The sequence below is a fragment of the Malaclemys terrapin genome, chromosome 2 (assembly GCF_027887155.1).
Source record: "Malaclemys terrapin pileata isolate rMalTer1 chromosome 2, rMalTer1.hap1, whole genome shotgun sequence".
Taxonomy (NCBI): Eukaryota; Metazoa; Chordata; order Testudines; family Emydidae; genus Malaclemys; species Malaclemys terrapin.
In genome coordinates, this window is record NC_071506.1 from 281219529 (window position 1) to 281238148 (window position 18620).

Sequence of the window (18620 nt, forward strand, 5' to 3'; positions counted from 1 at the left end):
CCCAACCCCCCTGCACCCCCATCCCCCTCACTGCATCCCTCCATGTCCCAAACCCCTCAGCACCCCCATCCCCCCTCATTGCATCCCTCCCCGTCCCAACCCCCCTACACCCCCATCCCCCTCACTGCATCCCTCCATGTCCCAAACCCCTCAGCACCCCCATCCCCCCTCATTGCATCCCTCCCCGTCCCAACCCCCCTGCACCCCCATCCCCCTCACTGCATCCCTCCATGTCCCAAACCCCTCAGCACCCCCATCCCCCCTCACTGCATCCCTCCATGTCCCAAACCCCTTACACCGCCATCCCCCTGACATTGTGAAATTTCCTTTTTTTAAAAAGAAATGACCCTTTTTGACTATTTTGCTGCCAGCTCTAGCGTCCTGTAACAAATAAAACCTGAACTTAGCATAATACAATAGATATGCCTGTTTGGGCCTTGGAGTGAAAATGATCCGGTGAGAGAGGATGGGGGGAGAGCAAGTGACGGGGGTGGGGATGGAGTGAGCGGCGGGCAGGGCCTCAGGGAAGGGGCGGGGCAGTGGGCAGGGCAAGGGTGTTCGGTTTTCTGGAATTAGAAAGTTGGCAACCCTAGGCTCAGCCCCTGCCCATTTCCCCTGATTGGGGCTGGAGTGGCAGGAACTGATTAGGGCTTCCCCTGCGGCATCCGGCCACAACCCCTCACACTTGGCTCCGTGCTACCATTCCACAAGCTTGGGGAAAAGTTCCTACTTCCCGTGGGTCAAACAAACCCCCTTGCTTTAGCTAAACTCTTTCTTTTCAGAGATTCAGAGAATTTAAAGCCAGAAGGGACCATTATGATCCTCTAGTCCAGTGGTCCCCAAACTTTTCAGGTTACACTCCCCCCTTAGTCCTGTCCATGCCCCCACCCCCGGAGTCAGGGCCGAGTCACAGCTCCTGGGGACGGGGGGCGGACATGGACAGGGTAAAGGGGCTGAGGCTAGGTCAGGGCCAGAGCAGAGCTGGGAATGGAGTGGGGCTGGGTGGTGCCCCCCTCCAGACCTTTGGGAGCTGACCTTGGCCCTGTTGCACCCCCCAAATATTCCTCCATGCTCCTCTAGGGGGGCACGCCCCGCAGTTTGGGGACTTCTGCTCAAGTCTGACCTCTTAGCAAGAGAGGCCAGAGAATTTCATCTGGTTATGCCTGTTTTAATCCCAATAACTTGTGTTTGACTAAAGAAAGGAATCCAGTCATGATCTGAAGTAATCAAGAGGGGGACAAGCCTTAAAGCACATTTCTTCCATCAGACTTATCACCAGTGATCCATCCGAGAAACAGACTCAAAACACAGAGCCAGCAGCTGCTCCATAATTAAGTTTGCAACATGGGTTTTGTTCACCATGCAGCCAGATTTGCTACTTTGCTCTCTCAAGTCTACAAACCAAAGGAGATGGCCTCAAAAGTAGAATGTTCAATTAATTCAATCCATGGGCAGAAGGGACCATTATGGTAGTTTTGTCTGACCTGAGATGAGTGGGGGTGGTTAATGAAAAGGAGTGACCCAGGTGATGCAGGAAACCATTGCTCCATCCATGACCACATGCTACCTGAGGGCCCCACAGTTATTGCTAGGGCTGGGGAGGTCTTATCAACTTGTCTCCTTGTCCCTATCTTAAAATTGTGCAGCAAAATTGTGCAGTGTAAACCCATAAAATCCCTCATCTGTATTTATTTAGGAGTAAATAATCCACCTCCGCTGACATTGGACTTGATATGTGAAGAGAGTAGTCTATGCCTCATATGAGATGTCCTCTGAAATGCACATCCCCTGAGCTCCTTACGGTGGCTACCCTCTCCCATCCTTGACAGTTTAAGAAGCCATTGGGAGGCCAGGCAGTGGAGTGAGTGGCTGATAATCTGTTCCACAGCTGGCACAGTGTCAGTCGCTGTCCAGTCTCCTCCTTGTCATGAGAGCGAGTGTGGACACAAACCTTTGGGCACATGAGCAGGGGAGGGGGTGCTGGCTACTTAGAATCATAGAAGATTAGAGTTGGAAGAGACATCAGGAGGTCATCTAGTCCAACCCCCTACTCAAAGCAGGACCAACCCCAACTAAATCATCCCAGCCAGGGCTTTGTGAAGCTTGACCTTTAAAAACCTCTAAGGAAGGAGATTCTACCACCTCCCTAGGTAACCCATTCCAGTGCTTCACCACCCACCTAGTGAAATAGTGTTTCCTAATATCCAACCTAGACCTCCCGCACTGCAACTTGAGACCATTACTCCTTGTTCTGTCACTGGCCACCACTGAGAACAGCCGAGCTCCATCCTCTTTGGAACCCCCCTACAGCTAGTTGAAGGCTGCTATCAAATCCCCCCTCACTCTTCTCTTCTGCAGACTTCACAGGAACAAGGGTGCCCATTGCTCCGTACTCATATAAAACCTACATGAGGGGATGGTTACCTGTTGGAAGCAACATGGGCCAGTGTCAAAGACACAGGCCTAGATGTCAGGAGACTTGCTTCTATTCTTGGCTGTGCCACTTCCCTGCTGGGTGACCTTGGGCAAGTCATGGTCCTGCTCCGTGCCTCAGTTTCCCCACCTGTAACATGGGGATAATGATCCTGACCCTCCTTTCTACAGGGCTTTTGAGAACTACAAGAGAAAATTGTCCCTGAGGGTGGCAGAGGTAGTAGTGGGAACAAGGGCACCATGGGCCAAAGTAGCATAAGTTATGGCAGACGGGGGAAGGGGGGCATCAGCTTTTGGTTAGATCCAGAGAAACCCAGGACATCTTAGCTACAGACGCCACCATAATCAGCCGGCAGCCTGTGACACAGGGTTTCCGTTCAGTCCCCATCACCAAAAAACTCACCCCAATTGTTAGTCGCTGCATGGGCCACGCAGACATAGTCTCTAGATGTTCTTCCTCCAGCGTGGGCCTGTGCGTGTGCGCCGGGGGAGAACAGCTCGCACTACTGCTGTGCAGGTCAGATCTGCACTGTGGATCAGGGAGCTTTCGGTCTCCAGGGCTGGTCACCTGGTGCCTTTCGCCAGCACTGCAATCTCTCACTCAGCTGTGATACAATAACGCTGGCAGCCGGCCTGCTCCAGGGCACCCCAGCTCTTGTCTGAATTAATTAAGGTGGCTGTGATTGCTTGCCACATAGATTTCGACCACAGGGGGTGCCGCACCAGCTGCTCCCAGGAATTCACGAGCTGCCAGTGAGGTGTAAGGAAGGGTAGGCAAGGATGCTGGGTGATTTCTTAGGCTGGGAAATGGGAGGTAGATTCGTTTTCTCACAGCTCTGCCAATGTATTTCAGTCCTGAGCTACAGCGCCCTCTGCTGTGAGCGTAGCTGCCCCCCGGACAGGTTTAGAACCTGATCTGCAGCACCGTGCTCTTTCTGTCTTGGACGGGAGGGATAGCTCAGTGGTTTGAGCGGTGGCCTGCTAAACCCAGGGTTATGAGTTCAATCCTTGAGAGGGCCACTTAGGGAACTGGGGTAAAAAACTGTCTGGGGATTGGTCCTGCTTTGAGCAGGGGGTTGGACTAGATGACCTCCTGAGGTCCCTTCCAATCCTGATATTCTATGATCACCTAGGGTGACCAGATCACCCAAGTCAAATATCGGGACGCGGGGGGGTGTGTGACGCGGGGGGGCGTGGCCAAAAAAACAACAACACACACACACCTTCCTCCGCAAGTGCTGGAGGGAGGCCCGGGAGACTCAGGGGAAGCGCGGGGCCGGGGTGAGTAAGAGTCCGGCCTGGTCCCCAGCAGGCAGGACTCAGTTGGGCGGTAGGGAGAGGAGGGGGGCGGCCCGCGGCTGTTCTCACCCCCAGGCAGCGGGACTCGGGAGCAGCCGCTGCTGCAGCTCCCACTGCCGTGGGGGGAGGAAGCGGCCATGGCTCTCGGCGGCTGCGGCTCTGGCGCCCCCGAGCCCCCCGAGCAGGGGCCTGCTGCGGGGACCCAGCAGCGCGCACGCTGCGCCCAGCCCACCCCCTGGCCAGTCGCGTCTGGGCTGCTGCCCAGCTGGTGCTATCCCGCGGCGGCCCCGGGGTGGAGGCATCGGCAGCCCAGCCCCGTTCGTTCCCCTGCAGGACCCGAGCTGGGCAGCAGCCCAGACGCGACTGGCCAGGGGGTGGGCTGCTGCCCAGCTGGTGCTATCCCGCGGCGGCCCCGGGGTGGAGGCATCGGCAGCCCAGCCCCGTTCGTTCCCCTGCAGGACCCGAGTGGGACGAGGGGGCTGGGGCCTGCTGCCCCCACTCCGGGGCCGCCGCGCGATAGCACCAGCTGCGCCCAGCCCACCCCCTGGCCAGTCGTGTCTGGGCTGCTGCCCAGCTCGGGTCCTGCAGGGGAACGAACGGGGCTGGGCTGCCGATGCCTCCACCCCGGGGCCGCCGCGGGATAGCACCAGCTGGGCAGCAGCCCAGACGCGACTGGCCAGGGGGTGGGCTGGGTGCAGCGTGCGCGCTGCTGGGTCCCCGCAGCAGGCCCCGGCTCGGGGGGCTCGGGGGCGCCAGAGCCGCAGCCGCCGAGCGCCATGGCCGCTTCCTCCCCCGCGGCAGTGGGAGCTGCAGCAGCGGCTGCTCCCGAGTCCCGCTGCCTGGGGGTGAGAACAGCCGCGGGCCGCCCCCCTCCTCTCCCTACCGCCCAACTGAGTCCTGCCTGCTGGGGACCAGGCCGGACTCTTACTCACCCCGGCCCCGCGCTTCCCCTGAGTCTCCCGGGCCTCCCTCCAGCGCTTGCGGAGGGAGGAGGAATGGTGAGCCCGGGGAAGAGGCGGGGATACGGGGAGGGAGCCAATCGGGGGAGGAGGGGGGGGGGGGGGCGAGCACTTCTGGGCTCCAGGCTCTGGAGCATTTCCTTGTTTGTCCCGCGTCCCGACCGCACGTCGGTCGGGACGCGGGACAAACAAGGAAATATCGGGACAGTCCCGATAAAATCGGGACGTCTGGTCACCCTATGATCACCCCAACTGTGGTCTAGTTTTTGTGCCATCCCGGGGGCACCAGGTTTTTTTATTGCCTGTGCTACTTCCTACGTGATGTAGAGTATTTATATCCCCCCGACCCTGCACACACTAACTCCTCGCTTAACGTTGTAGTTATATTCCTGAAAAATGCGACTTTAAGTGAAACAGTGTTAAGTGAATCCAATTTCCCCTAAGAATAAATGTAAATAGGGAGGGTTGGGTTCCAGGGACATTTTTTTTTCACCACACCCACACCCACACCCACACCCACACACAGAGTATAAGTTTTAAACAAACAATTAAATACTGTTCACAGCTATGATGATTGTGAAGCTTGGTTGAGGTGGTGGAGTCAGAGGGTGGGATATTTCCCAGGGAATGGCTTACTGCTAAATGATGAACTAGCACTTGGCTGAGCCCTCAAGGGTTAACCCATTGTTGTTAATATAGCCTCCCACTGTACAAGGCAGCACGAATGGAGGGAGGGGAGACAGCATGGCGGACAGAGACAGAGACACACACCCTGTGTGTGTGAGAGAGATGCGTATTGACCCTTTAAGTAGGCTGACCGCACTCTAAGTACATTGCCTTTTTAAGTAGATCAGCAAGTTGAGACAGCAGCTGCTACCAGCAAGCTCCCTCCATCCCAAGCCCTGTCGTGTCGCTCTGTGGAGATGGGGTAAGCGAGGGGGCAGAAGCAGGGGGGAAGGGGACACCCTGACATTAGCACCCCTCTCCCCCCCCACCCGCACACAGCAAGCAGGAGGCTCCTGGGAGCAGCTCCAAGACAGAGGGCAGGAGCAGCACACGGCAGTGGAGGGAGGGACAGCTGAACTGCTGGCAATTGATCGCCTGCTGGGCGGCTGCCGCACAGGGAACTTGGGGGAACGGGGAGCTGATGGGGGGGGGAGGGAGGGGGGCTGCCGGTCCACCCTGGTTCCAAGCCCCCACCAGCTAGCTGCAATGGGCTGCTCTTCCTGCAAGCAGGTGGGTGCCAAACGATGTTATAAGGGAGCATTGCACAACTTTAAATGAGCATGTTCCCTAATGGATCAGCAACGTACCAGTGTTAACCGGGATGACTTTAAGTGAGGAGTTACTGTACTCTCTGAGCACCTCACAACCTTTACCCTATGTATCCTCCCAACATCCCAGTGAGGTAGGGCAGTACTGTCTCCCCCCCCCCCCATTGAACAGAGGGGGAACGGAGGCACAAAGACCCTCCAAGGCATTTAGGGTCTCAACTTCCATTGATTTCAATGAAAATTAGGCACCTAAGTATTTTAAGGATCTGGGCCAGAGAGACTGAGCCACTAGCCCACAGTCAGAGAGAGTCTGAGGCAGAGTAGGGAACTCAACCCTGGTCTCCCAGGTTGGTGCCCTAACCAGGGGACCGTCTTTCCTCTTGATTGCTTCCCCTGAGACCCTGTAATTGCACTAAATGAAGGCTAGGAAAAACACTCCGGGGAAGTATATGCACGACCCCACTAGGCAGCACCTCAGGGAAACCTCACCAAGAAGAGGGTGGTCCGTGCCCACCTGGCAATGACAGAGTGGCACCTGGGGAAGGGAGGACGGTCCCGTTAGAGCAGCAACAGCAGAGCAAGGGGCCGGGTGCATCGTACAGTGCAATCATATTTTCTTCACAACAGCGCGGGCTAGAAAGATAATTTATTTAAAAACAAGGGCCGAGAAGCTGATGTCATCGTGTGAGACAGAGCCCTAGCTACAGGATGTCTGTGTCTGTGCCTTCATCCAGGCTTTATTAGGGATAGAGGGAATAGTTCAGTGGTTTGAGCATTGGCTCTATGAAACCCAGGGTTGTGAGTTCAATCCTTGAGGGTGCTATTTAGGGAAGTGGGGTAAAAATCTATCTGGGGATTGGTCCTGCTTTAAGTAGGGGGTTGGACTAGATGACCTCCTGAGGTCCCTTCCACCCCGATATTCTATGAGCTGTGTGCATAGCTCCTACTTTCCCTATGGGTAGAAATCAGCGATGTTTTGTGGCCCATTCTCACTCCTGGGTGAACGTTTTTGGCCCCAACTTTTTTTGCTGGCAAAAAATGCAGCTTCGTCAATGCCAAAAAGTGTCCCAGCTTCGTGTCCGTTTCGCCAGATTGTTTCGGTTGAGAACAAATGCCAAGAATTCTGAAAAATGTGGAACGTTTCCTTTGGCCATTTTGGAAACGGAAGACTTGAATTTTTCATTCAAGATAACTTTGGGGGAGGGGGGGGGTTCAAGCTGGCCTTTAATTGTATTAAGCAAAAACATTGAAAAACAAGCAAAACTGAAACGAAACGTGACGATGGTGTCAAAACAAAATGTTTAATTTGACCTGAAATGGAAATGTATTTGACTTTTCAGTTCACCAAAAAATTCAATTTTGGTTCGACCAGAAACTCCGCCCCCCCGGGAATTGACAGCAGATCAAACAATCCATTATTTGCCCAACTCTATTTCGGAGACTTCATCGAGAACTCAGACTGCTTCTCGTAATGCTGGAGCCATGGCATGTTGTAGCAGGGACCCCATTTTGAACCTTTTACCTTTGCACTGAGTGGAAGCTGTATGACCTCTGTATGGAGTGGAGAAGTGGGGGCGACGCTCTAGGGCTCTATCCTGGCAATGTACTTGACTTTCAGACGCTTACAAGCCAAACAAATAAATAACTAGCGAGCCCAAAACAGTGACAAGGGTTAGCTACAAAGTACATCTGCTGGAGTGTTACTATCACCAGATGCTGCCCGGTGCATGAAACTCATCCTTAGTACATCACATATTGATTCTCTGATGGTTACTAGAACAGGGCCAGATCTTTAGCTGGTGTAAATCAGGATAGCACCACTATAGTCTGCTTACACCAGTTGATGATCTGGCTCAGAGCATTTACTCTTTGAACCCGGATATTTTAGCCCATATAATAACGCTTTCCATCCATAGATCTCAAAGCAGCTTACAGGGATAGGAAAGTATCGTTATCCCTCCTCTTTAACAAGTGGGGGAAACTGAGGCACGGGGCGTTGCCATGACTTGTCCAAGACGACACAGACAAAGCTGGATATAGAACCAAGATCTCCTGACTGTAAGTTTCAAGCGGTGCCCATTGGGACACTCTGTCTGTCTACTTATCTGCCCCTCCCTCATCACCATAACATCGGATTAAACATTAATACAAATACCCTGTGAAGTAGTATTATCCCCACTTTAGAGATGGAGAAATAGAGATGAAGTGACTTTCCAGGGGTTACACAGCATCTGTGGCAAGGCAGGAAGCAAAGCCAGCGCTCACAAGTCCTGGATCAGTGCTTTAGCCACAAGACCCTCCTTTAACCTTAAACTCAGATCTCGGGCCCTAGTCCAGGGGTGGCCAACCTGTGGCTCCGGAACCACATGCGGCTCTTCAGAAGTTAATATGCGGCTCCTTGTACAGGCACCGACACCGGTGCTGGAGCTCCAGGCGCCAACTTTCCAATGTGCTGGGGGGTGCTCACTGCTCAACCCCTGGCTCTGCCACAGGCCCTGCCCCCACTCCACTCCTTCCTGCCCCTTCCCCTGAGCCTGCCGTGCCCTCGCTCCTCCCCCTCCCCCTCTGAGCCTCCTGCATGCCGCAAAACAGCTGATTGGGAGGTGCGGGGAGGGAGGGGGAGGCACTGATTGGCAGGGTTGCTGGTGGGCGGGAGGCGCTGGGAGCAGGGTGGGGGAGCGGATGGGGGGCTGCTGACGTATTACTGTGGTTCTTTGGCAATGTACATTGGCAAATTCTGGCTCCTTCTCAGGCACAAGTTGGCCACCCCTGCCCTAGTTGTAGGACAGGCCTGTCTCTCTAGCCAGACTTCACACCAAGACCAGCGATTATTAGAGCACATTAAGAAACGTAAAAGAAAATTAGTGGCCACACTTGATGCCATTGATTAAAATGTTCTACCTCATTTTCTGGTCTGCCTCAATTCTTATTTGGTGCACGGCCATCTCAATCCTATCTGAGTGATCTTGCAGTCCTCGTGCGGAATTTCCATGGGTGTTTGGGCAGGTGAGTGGGATGCCATGTGGCCATCCCCTCTAGATTCCAGACCAACACGATGGAATAACCAACGAGGAGACTTCCCTTCGCCGCCAGAGAACTCAGACCGCATTTTACACTGAGCTCAGTTCCCTCTTTGACAGGACTTGGGGTATTCAGCGTGTGCTGAGCTGATCCCATGCAGAACAGTCTGGGATAGTTATGTACCTTACAGCCATACTAGGGGGCGTGCAGAAGAATGGCCACTTTTGGAGGAGCACTTTTTGTGCCCACCATGGCTGGAGGAGCTGCCTATTTTCTTCCCCCTGCAGCCGGAGAAGCTGCCTCTCCCTGCTGCATCCCTGAGGTCACAGTCGGTGGAGCTGTCTCTCCTTCTCTTCCCCCTGAAACCCCATGGCTGGAGGAGCTGCCATCTCTTGCCCCCAGCCCAGGAGCTCACTCTCCCCTCCACGGCCCTGGAGAAGTCTGTCCCCCACTGATTGGGGGTGCCTGTGCCCTTGTTTGCTCTCCTCCTTGTGCATGCCCTTATCACAGTCATGCCTGCAAGCCTCAGTGCTTTGACATAAGGCGTTCTCATTTTCTTTTTAAAGTAAAGCTGAGTTTCTTGCATCATCCCATGACTCCGGGAGCTGGGACTTTCAGAAAACCCCCACCACAAAATATCGTGAGACTTGCTGTAAAATCGTGAGAATTGGTAACACTGCCGGCACACTCAATGAAGCCCACAGTGCTGTGCCTTGCAAGCTAGCCTCAGTGCGTTGATTTAAGGAGTTCTCGATCATCGGGCAACACAGGTCCATGGGTGAGACCCACTGGTTTCAGTGCTGTGGGTGGGTGACCTGTCTTCCTCAGTCACTGAAGGGTTTCTGCTGTGTTATGGTGACATTTGCAATTCATTAACCGCTCTTCTCCCTCCTTCAGGCCACCACTGAACCCCCCAAAAAGAAACCGGACCCTGTCACTTCTGAGACCGTGGTTTTCTGGGGGCTACGCCTCTGGCAGGTGATTGGAATCTTTGCCATCTTTGTCCTGGCAGTCAGTAAGTCACAATTCTCTGCCCTCCACCCCCGCACTTAGGACCCCATCCTACTCCCTTCAGAGCCAAGGGCAACACTGCCATGGGTGTCAATAAGTATAGGATCGGGCCCTTCTTCCTGATACTTTACTGTGTCCGCCTGCAACACGAGCGTGGGCTGATTTTTCACAGACACCCATTTCACAGGGAATTAGGTGCCCCTGGATGTGCCCATGTTATGCCAGCGGTCAGCCTAGCTGATCATAATTAAGACTAAGATTTAGTCATGGGTATTTTTAGAAAAAGTCATGGACGAGTCATGGGCAATAAACAAAAATTCATGGCCCCGTGACCTGTCCATGACTTGTACTATATACCTCAGACTAAATCTCTGGTGTTCTGGGGGGCTCTGGGGGTGCAGCTGCTGCTCTGAAGTGGGGGCTCTTGGGCACATGCTGGTGCTGGGGGGGAAGCTTTTTTATTGAATGCAGTTATTTTTTTGTACATAATTCAACATTTTTAAGTTCAACTTTCATGATAAAGAGTTTGCACTGCAGTACGTGTCTTAGGTGAATTGAAATACACTATTTCTTTTGTTTTTTTACAGTGCAAATATTTGTAATCAAAAATAAATATAAAGTGAGCATTGTACACTTTGTATTCTGTGTTGTAATTGAAATCAATATATTTGAAAATGTAGAAAACATCCAAAAATATGTAAGTACATGGGATTCTATTATTGTTTAACAGTGTGATTAATTGCACGATTAATCGCGATTCATGTTTTTAATCGCCTGACTGCCCTAATATAAAGATTAGCCAAAGCTTTTATGAGGTCATCTTTTTACCATTTTTAAAGAACAAAAAAGTAATTTAACTCCTGATACAAACCTAGCTTTACATAAATGCTGTAAATAAAGAAATCTACAGGCCTGTTCCCTTTGATTAATGTTTTAAAAGTTTATTTGTTGTTAAACCAAAATTTTCAACGTTTAGATTGAAAAAAACATTAGGAAAGAAAAAAAAGGGTCTGTGGTGGGGAAAAAATAGCCACCTTATCTCTGGTATAAAGTGTTAACTCTTTTACATAGGCTAGTCTGTGTGTGTTTTGTATACATCTAAAGCCTTCTTTACAATAGTTTTCCGTTAGGCAAAATTTTAAAGACAATCAATTTGCAAACACCTAGAAGCAGAGGCAACACATGGGTGTGTGTGTGTGTGTGTGTTTGTAGTGTGTGTGTGTGTGTGGGGGGGTGTCACATGGTGTATGCCAAGAAGGCTAATGGCATATTGGGCTGCATTAGTAGGAGCATTGCCAGCGGATAGAGGGAAGTGATTATTCCCCTCTATTCGACACTGGTGAGGCCACACCTGGAGTATTGGGTCCAGTTTTGGGCCCCCAACTACAGAAAGGATGTAGACAAATTGAGGAGAGCCCAGCAGAGAGCAACGAAAATGGGTAGGGGTTGGGGCACATGACTTATGAGGAGAGGCCGAGGGAACTGGGCTTATTTAGTCTGCGGAAGAGAAGAATGAGGGGGGATTTGATAGAAGCCTTCAACTACCTAAAGGGGGCATCTAAAGAGGATGGAGCTCAGCTGTTCTCAGTGGTACCAGATGACAGAACAAGGAGCAATGGTCTCAAGTTGCAGTGGGGGAGGTCTAGGCTGGATATTAGGAAACACTATTTCACTAGGAGGGTGGTGAAGCACTGGAATGGGTTCCCTAGGGAGAGTGGTGGAATCTCCATCCTTAGAGGTTTTTAGGGCCCGGCTTGACAAAGCCCTGGCTGGGATGATTTAGGACCAATCCCAGGTTGGTGTTTGGTCCTGCTTTGAGCAGGGGGCTGGACTAGATGACCTCCTGAGGTCCCTTCCAATCCTGATATTCTATGATTCCATGTGGCCAGACCCCCACCCTGAGGTTAGCTGAGCCAGAGAGCCGGGCAGGGAGTGGCAGAGACAGGAGGAACAGCTGGAAGCTGCAGGAAGGGGTCGCTGCTTTCCAGGAGGAGGGACTGCCTGTGGGGGTCGTGACTCCAGCTGTTCTGGGGTTGTGGGCTCCCCCTTTTCCCCCTGATCAGCAGACACAGGTCATCTGTGTCTAGACGATCGTAAGGTGATAACAACGAGGAGTCCTTGTGGCACGTTAGAGACTAACAAATTTATTTGGGCATGAGCTTTCGTGGGCTACAGTCCACTTCATCAGATGCACGGAGTGGAAAATACAGTAGCAGGTATATATACACAGTACGTGAAAAGATGGGAATTGCCTTACCAAGTGCGGGGGTCAGTGCTAACAAGACAATTCAATTAACAGTAGAATACCAAGGGAGGAAAAATCACTTTTGTAGTGGTAATGAGAGTGGCCCATTTCAAATAGTTGACAAGAAGGTGTGAGTAACAGTAGGGAGAAATGAGTATGGGGAAATTAGTCTGTGTAATGACCCATCCACGCCCAGTCTTTGTTCAGGCCTAATTTGATGGTGTCCAGTTTGCAAATTAATTCCAGTTCTGCAGTTTCTCGTTGGAGTCTGTTCTTGAAGTTTTTTGTTGTTGAAGAATGGCCACTTTTAGGTCTGTTATTGAGTGACCAGGGAGGCTGAAGTGTTCTCCTACTGGTTTTTGAATGTTCTAATTCCTGATGTCAGATTTGTGTCCATTTATTCTTTTGCGTAGAGACTGTCCGGTTTGGCCAATGTACATGGCAGAGGGGCATTGCTGGCACATGATGGCATATATCACGTTGGTAGATATGCAGGTGAACGAACCCCTGAAGGTGTGGCTGATGGGGTTAGGTCCTATGATGGTGTCCCTGTCACCACATCCGATGATAAGTAACGGTCAGCCTGGATTTGTCAAGAACAAATCATGTCAAACCAACCTAACAGCTTTCTTTGACAGGGTAACAAGCCTTGTGGATAGGGAGGAAGCAGGGGGCTTTGGACCCTGATCCCAGCTGCCACTGCCCTGGAAGCGCTCTTGGTGAGGACGCTCACCACCGACAGAAAAGTGTGGACATGCCCCACTGCACTAAATGCTGCGGTGGCTGTAAGTCAACCTAATGTAGATCGATTTGGGTTTGTAGTGTAGACGTACCCTGTGAGGGTCTGCTTGCTGCAGCTCTGCTGTCTGGAGCTCCAGACACACACACCCTGTCGCTCTCCCTGCTCCCCCTCCCCCAAAACAGCGCTTCCTCTTCCCGGAACAATCATCCCTTCCTGCCCTCAGCACAAAGATTGAAAGGGGCCATGCTCGCTAAACTCCAACGGGGTTACACATGGTTACCAGTAGACGAACGCATCAGTGTCTAGTGGCAAGGAATGACTCCGTCAGCAGCCGCCACTGTACAGGGAGCTGCCCCCTATCCGCCCAATCCCCTCCCCCCTAGTCCCATTCCCCCTGCACCCAGAACCCCCCAACAACCCCTTGTGCATCCAATTCTCCCCCGCTTCCAGGCTCCCCACCAAGCTGCCTGCATCCAGATTGCCCCTCTCAGAATCCTCTCACCCCACACCTGGATCCCCCCATACTAAGCCCCTCCACACTTGGATCCTGCTGCTCTGAGCCTGCTTGCCCCACACCTGGACTGGGGCACAGGGCTGGGCATGTGTGCGAAACTCTCGCTTGCTATTGTGGCGCGCTCGACGGGGAGTGGCAGGGCCCCAGGGTGTTTCTGGGGCAGGCCTAGCCCTTGCGCTGTGGCAGGGTGGGGTGCAGCGTCCGTGTCCCTTGGGGTGGGGGCCTGCAGGGCAATCCCCCGCCTCTGTGCAGCCAGTGACCCGCTGTGCTGGAGCCTCCACTCCCATTGCCTTTCTAATGTATTGTCGGCAACGCTTTCCATTCTAGTCCAGTGACTGCACGGTGACCTGCCGAGGGCCACTCCGCCATGCCATCCACTACGGCCCCAATCTGGCAAAGCATTGGTTTCAATGGGGATACTCGGGGGCTGAACTTTATGCAACTATTCAACTTATTCATAAATGATCTGGAGAAAGGGGTAAACAGTGAGGTGGCAAAGTTTGCAGATGATACTAAACTGCTCAAGATAGTTAAGACCAAAGCAGACTGTGAAGAACTTCAAAAAGATCTCACAAAACTAAGTGATTGGGCAACAAAATGGCAAATAAAATTTAATGTGGATAAATGTAAAATAATGCACACTGGAAAAAATAACCCCAACTATACATACAATATGATGGGGGCTAATTTAGCTACAAGGAATCAGGAAAAAGATCTTGGAGTCATCATGGATAGTTGTCTGAAGATGTCCACGCAGTGTGCAGAGGCGGTCAAAAAAGCAAACTGAATGTTAGGAATCATTAAAAAGGGGATAGAGAATAAGACGGAGAATATATTATTGCCCTTATATAAATCAATGGTATGCCCTCATCTCGAATACTGCATACAGATGTGGTCTCCTCATCTCAAAAAGGATATACTGGCACTAGAAAAGGTTCAGAGAAGGGCAACTAAAATGATTAGGGGGTTGGAACAGGTCCCATATGAGGAGAGATTAAAGAGGCTAGGACTTTTCAGCTTGGAAAAGAGGAGACTAAGGGGGGATATGATAGAGGTATATAAAATCATGAGTAATGTGGAGAAAGTAGATAAGGAAAAGTTATTTACTTATTCCTATAATACAAGAACTAGGAGTCACCAAATGAAATTAATGGGTAGCAGGTTTAAAACAAACAAAAGGAAGTTCTTCTTCACACAGCACAGTCAACTTGTGGAACTCCTTGCCTGAGGAGGTTGTGAAGGCTAGGACTCTAACAGGGTTTAAAAGAGAACTGGATAAATTCATGGAGGTTAAGTCCATTAATGGCTATTAGCCAGGACGGGTAAGGAATGGTGTCCCTAGCCTCTGTCTGTCAGAGGGTGGAGATGGATGTCAGGAGAGAGATCACTTGATCATTACCTGTTAGGTTCACTCCCTCTTGGGCACCTGGCATTGGCCACTGTCGGCAGACCTGATATTGGGCTGGATGGACCTTTGGTCTGACCCGATATGGCCGTTCTTATGGTCTTAAGTGCTGGGCCAGATCATGACCCATCTTCACTCCTAAGGATGTGCTGCCCTTTGGATATATCCACGCAGCAAAGAAAAACCCGCAGCTGGCCCGTGTGAGCCAACTCAGGCTCACGGGGTTTGTGCTGCGGGGCTGTTTCATTGCTGTGTGGGCTTCCGGACTGGGGCTGGCACCAGGACTCTAGGATCCTTCAGGATGGGAGGGTCCCAGAGCTCCGGCTCTAGTCCAAGCCCCGGAAGTCTGCACAGCAATGAAATAACCCTGTACCATGAGCCTCACGAGCCCAAGTCGGCTGCTGCCAGCCGCAGGTTTTTCTTTGCTGTGTAGTGTAGACGTACGCTTAAAGTCTTCCGTGCTTGACATACAATAATAATATAGACAGATATACCTTTCTCATAGAACTGGGAGGGACCCTGAAAGATCATTGAGTCCAGCCCCCTGCCTTCACTAGCAGGACCAAGTACTGATTTTTGCCCCAAATCCCTAAGTGGCCCCCTCAAGGATTGAACTCACAACCCTGGGTTTAGCAGGCCAATGCTCAAACCACTGAGTTATAATATGGAAATATTAGTATTACCACGCTGCTCTGTGGAGCCATAGAGATGTGCTAATATGCCTAGTAAGGAATCTACTACAACAGTTTTCCATTAGGCAAAACTTGAAAGACAATCAATTTACAAACACCTAGAAGCAGAGGTGACACGGGGGCGGGGGGCATGCAGGATTACATGTCCCCCAAGGTTGATCATCACATGGTGTGGCCGTCCCCCTCCCTGTGGGGCAGCTGAGAGGAGCTGGGCTGGGCAGGAGAGGCAGAGGCAGGAGGAACAGTTGGGAGCTGCATGGAGTGGTCACTTCTTTCAAGGGGTGTGTGTGTGTGTGTGCTGCTTTCCGGGGAGGGGGTGGAGGGGAGTGGCTGCCTGTGTGGGGGTAATGACTCAAACTGTTCTGGGGTTGTGCTCCCTCCTTATGACCATGCACTGATCATCTCTGCCTAGAAGATAATAAGGTGATAAGCAACAGCATGAATTTGTCAAGAACAAATCATGTCAAACCAACCTAACAGCTTTCTTTGACATAGGGTGACCAGATAGCAAGTGTGAAAAATCGGGACAGGGGTGGGCGGTAATAGGAGCCCATATATATAAAAAAAAGCCCCAAATATCAGGACTGTCCCTATAAAATCGGGACATCTGGTCACCCTACTTTGACAGGGTAACAAGCCTTGTGGCTGGGGGGGAGCTGATATCTGTGGTATATCTTGGCTTTCATAAGGCTTTTCATAATGTCTTGCATGACCTTCTGATAAAATAACTAGAGAAATACAACCCAAATGAAGCTACTATAAGGTGATGCGTAACTGGTTGGAAAACCATTCCCAGACAGTATTTATCAGTGGTTCACAGTCAAGATGGAACGATGTATCAAGTGGGGTCCTGCAGGGATCAGTTCTGGGTCCAGTTCTTTTCAATATCTTCATCAATGATTTAGATCATGGCATAGAGAGGACACTTATAAAGTTTGTGGGCGATACCAAGCTGGGAGGGGTTGCAACTGCTTTAGCAGATAGGATTAAAATTCAAAATGATCTGGACAAACTGGAGAAATGGCCAGAAGTAAATAGGATGAAATTCTATGCAAAGTACTCCACTTAGGAAGGAACAATCAGTTGCGCACATACAAAATGGGAAGGAGTTTGGCAGAAAGGGATCTGGGGTCACAGTGGATCACAAGCTAAATATAAATCAATAGTGTAACACTGTCTGTTGCAAAAAAAAGCAAACCTCATTCTGGGATTTACAGTAACTCCTCACTTAAAGTCGTCCTGCTTAACGTTGTTTCGTTGTTACGTTGCTGATCAATTAGGGAACATACTCATTTAAAGTTGTGCAATGCTCCACTCTTACGTTGTTTGGTTGCCTGCTTTCTCAGCTGGCAGCCTCCCTACGCCCCCCATCCCCACAGTACCCCCCGGCCGCCAGCCGACCCCGCGGATCAGCGCCTTTCCCCTCCTCCCCCCGCCTCCTGCCTGCGGCAATCAGCTGGCTTGCGGCGTTTTGAAGGCAGGAAAGAGGGGGGAGGAGTGAGGACTCGGTGCGCCTCCTCCCTCCCTCCTCTGCCTCCCGAACGAGGCAATCAGCTGGCTTGTGGCATTTAGAAGGGAGGGGAGGGAGGGGGGAGGAGCCAGGACGCAGCGTGCGAAGTAAAGGGGGAGGAGGTGGGAGGAGAGGAGAGCGGGTCAAGGGTGGGGGCTTGGGGGAAGGGGTGGAGTGGGCGGGCTGAGGGTTGAGTCCCCCGCCCCTGGTGCTTGCAGAGTAGGGGAAGCTGCCCTGGAACCTAACCCCCCCATTTACATTAATTCTTATGGGGAAATTGGATTCACTTAACATTGTTTCACTTAAAGTCGCATTTTTCAGGAACATCATTACAATGTTAAGTGAGGAGTTACTGTATTAGTAGGAGTCTTGTAAGCAAGACACAAGAAGTAATTCTTCCATTCTACTCCACACTGATTAGGCCTCAAGTCAAGTATTATGTCCAGTTCTGGCACCACATTTCAGGAAAGATGTGGACAAATTGGAGGAAGTTCAGAGAAGAGCAACAAAAATGATTAAAGGTCTGGAAAACATGACCTATGAGGGAAGATTGAAAAAAATGGGTTTGTTTACTCTGGAGAAAAGAAGACTGAGGGGAGGGACATGATAACATTCTTCAAGCAAGTACAGAAAAGGTTGTTACAATGAGGAGGGAGAAAAATTATTCTTCTTAACCTCTGAGGATAGGACAAGAAGCAATGGGCTTAAATTGCATCAAGGGTGATGTAGGTTGGACATTAGGAAAATCTTTCTAACTGTCAGGGTGATTAAGCACTGGAATAAATTACCTAGGGAGGATGTGCAATCTCCATCACTGGGGATTTTTAAGAGCAGGTTGGACAAACACCTGTCAGGGATGGTCTAGATAATACTTAGTCCTGCCTTGAATGCAGGAGACTGGACTAGATGACCTCTCGAGGTCCTTTCCAGACTTCCAGCCCCATGATTCTATCTTTATAGAGGCTACAGGCATGATTCTGATCTGAACACAGGAGTAGCCTCACTGACTTCAATGGAGTCACTCTGGATTTACTTAAGAGCAGAGTTTGGCCCTGCTTGATTTAGACTTTCCTGTGTTTTAGAACTAGGGTGACCATATGTCCCAATTTTATAGGGACAGTCCCAATTTTGGGGTCTTTTCCTTATATAGGCTCCTATTACCCCCCACTCTCTGTCCCGATTTTTCACACTTGCAGTCTGGTCACCCTATTTAGAATGGTCACTTTTCCACTATCACAAACTTAACAGCGATGAATGCTATCGAGTGGTTATCATTAATCTACAGTCAAGTAATAGAACTTCTCACAAGAATTAGCGCACAAAGAGAACTAAGATATTGAACAAGCTGGCCATGTAAGATTCACACAGATGCTCTCAATTCAAACACACACACACACGCTTATATTCTAACTGAAGCGGACTCTCGTGTCAGTCTAATACAGGACATATATTTACAGGTAAAGGAAGTTATTTAACAGGAATTCACTGGTTTTCAACTAGATAACACCTTGCTCC

The 18620-nt window shown here is 51.0% G+C and overlaps 1 protein-coding gene across 1 annotated transcript in view; it reads left to right on the forward strand.

The window, feature by feature from the left end:
- Positions 1 to 18620, forward strand: part of TMIE (transmembrane inner ear) — a 78586-nt gene that overhangs the window by 24818 nt on the left and 35148 nt on the right. The window contains exon 2 of the mRNA XM_054019922.1: positions 9884 to 10001. Within this exon, the coding sequence (XP_053875897.1) occupies positions 9884 to 10001 (118 nt within the window). The remainder of the gene's footprint in view (positions 1 to 9883; positions 10002 to 18620) is intronic.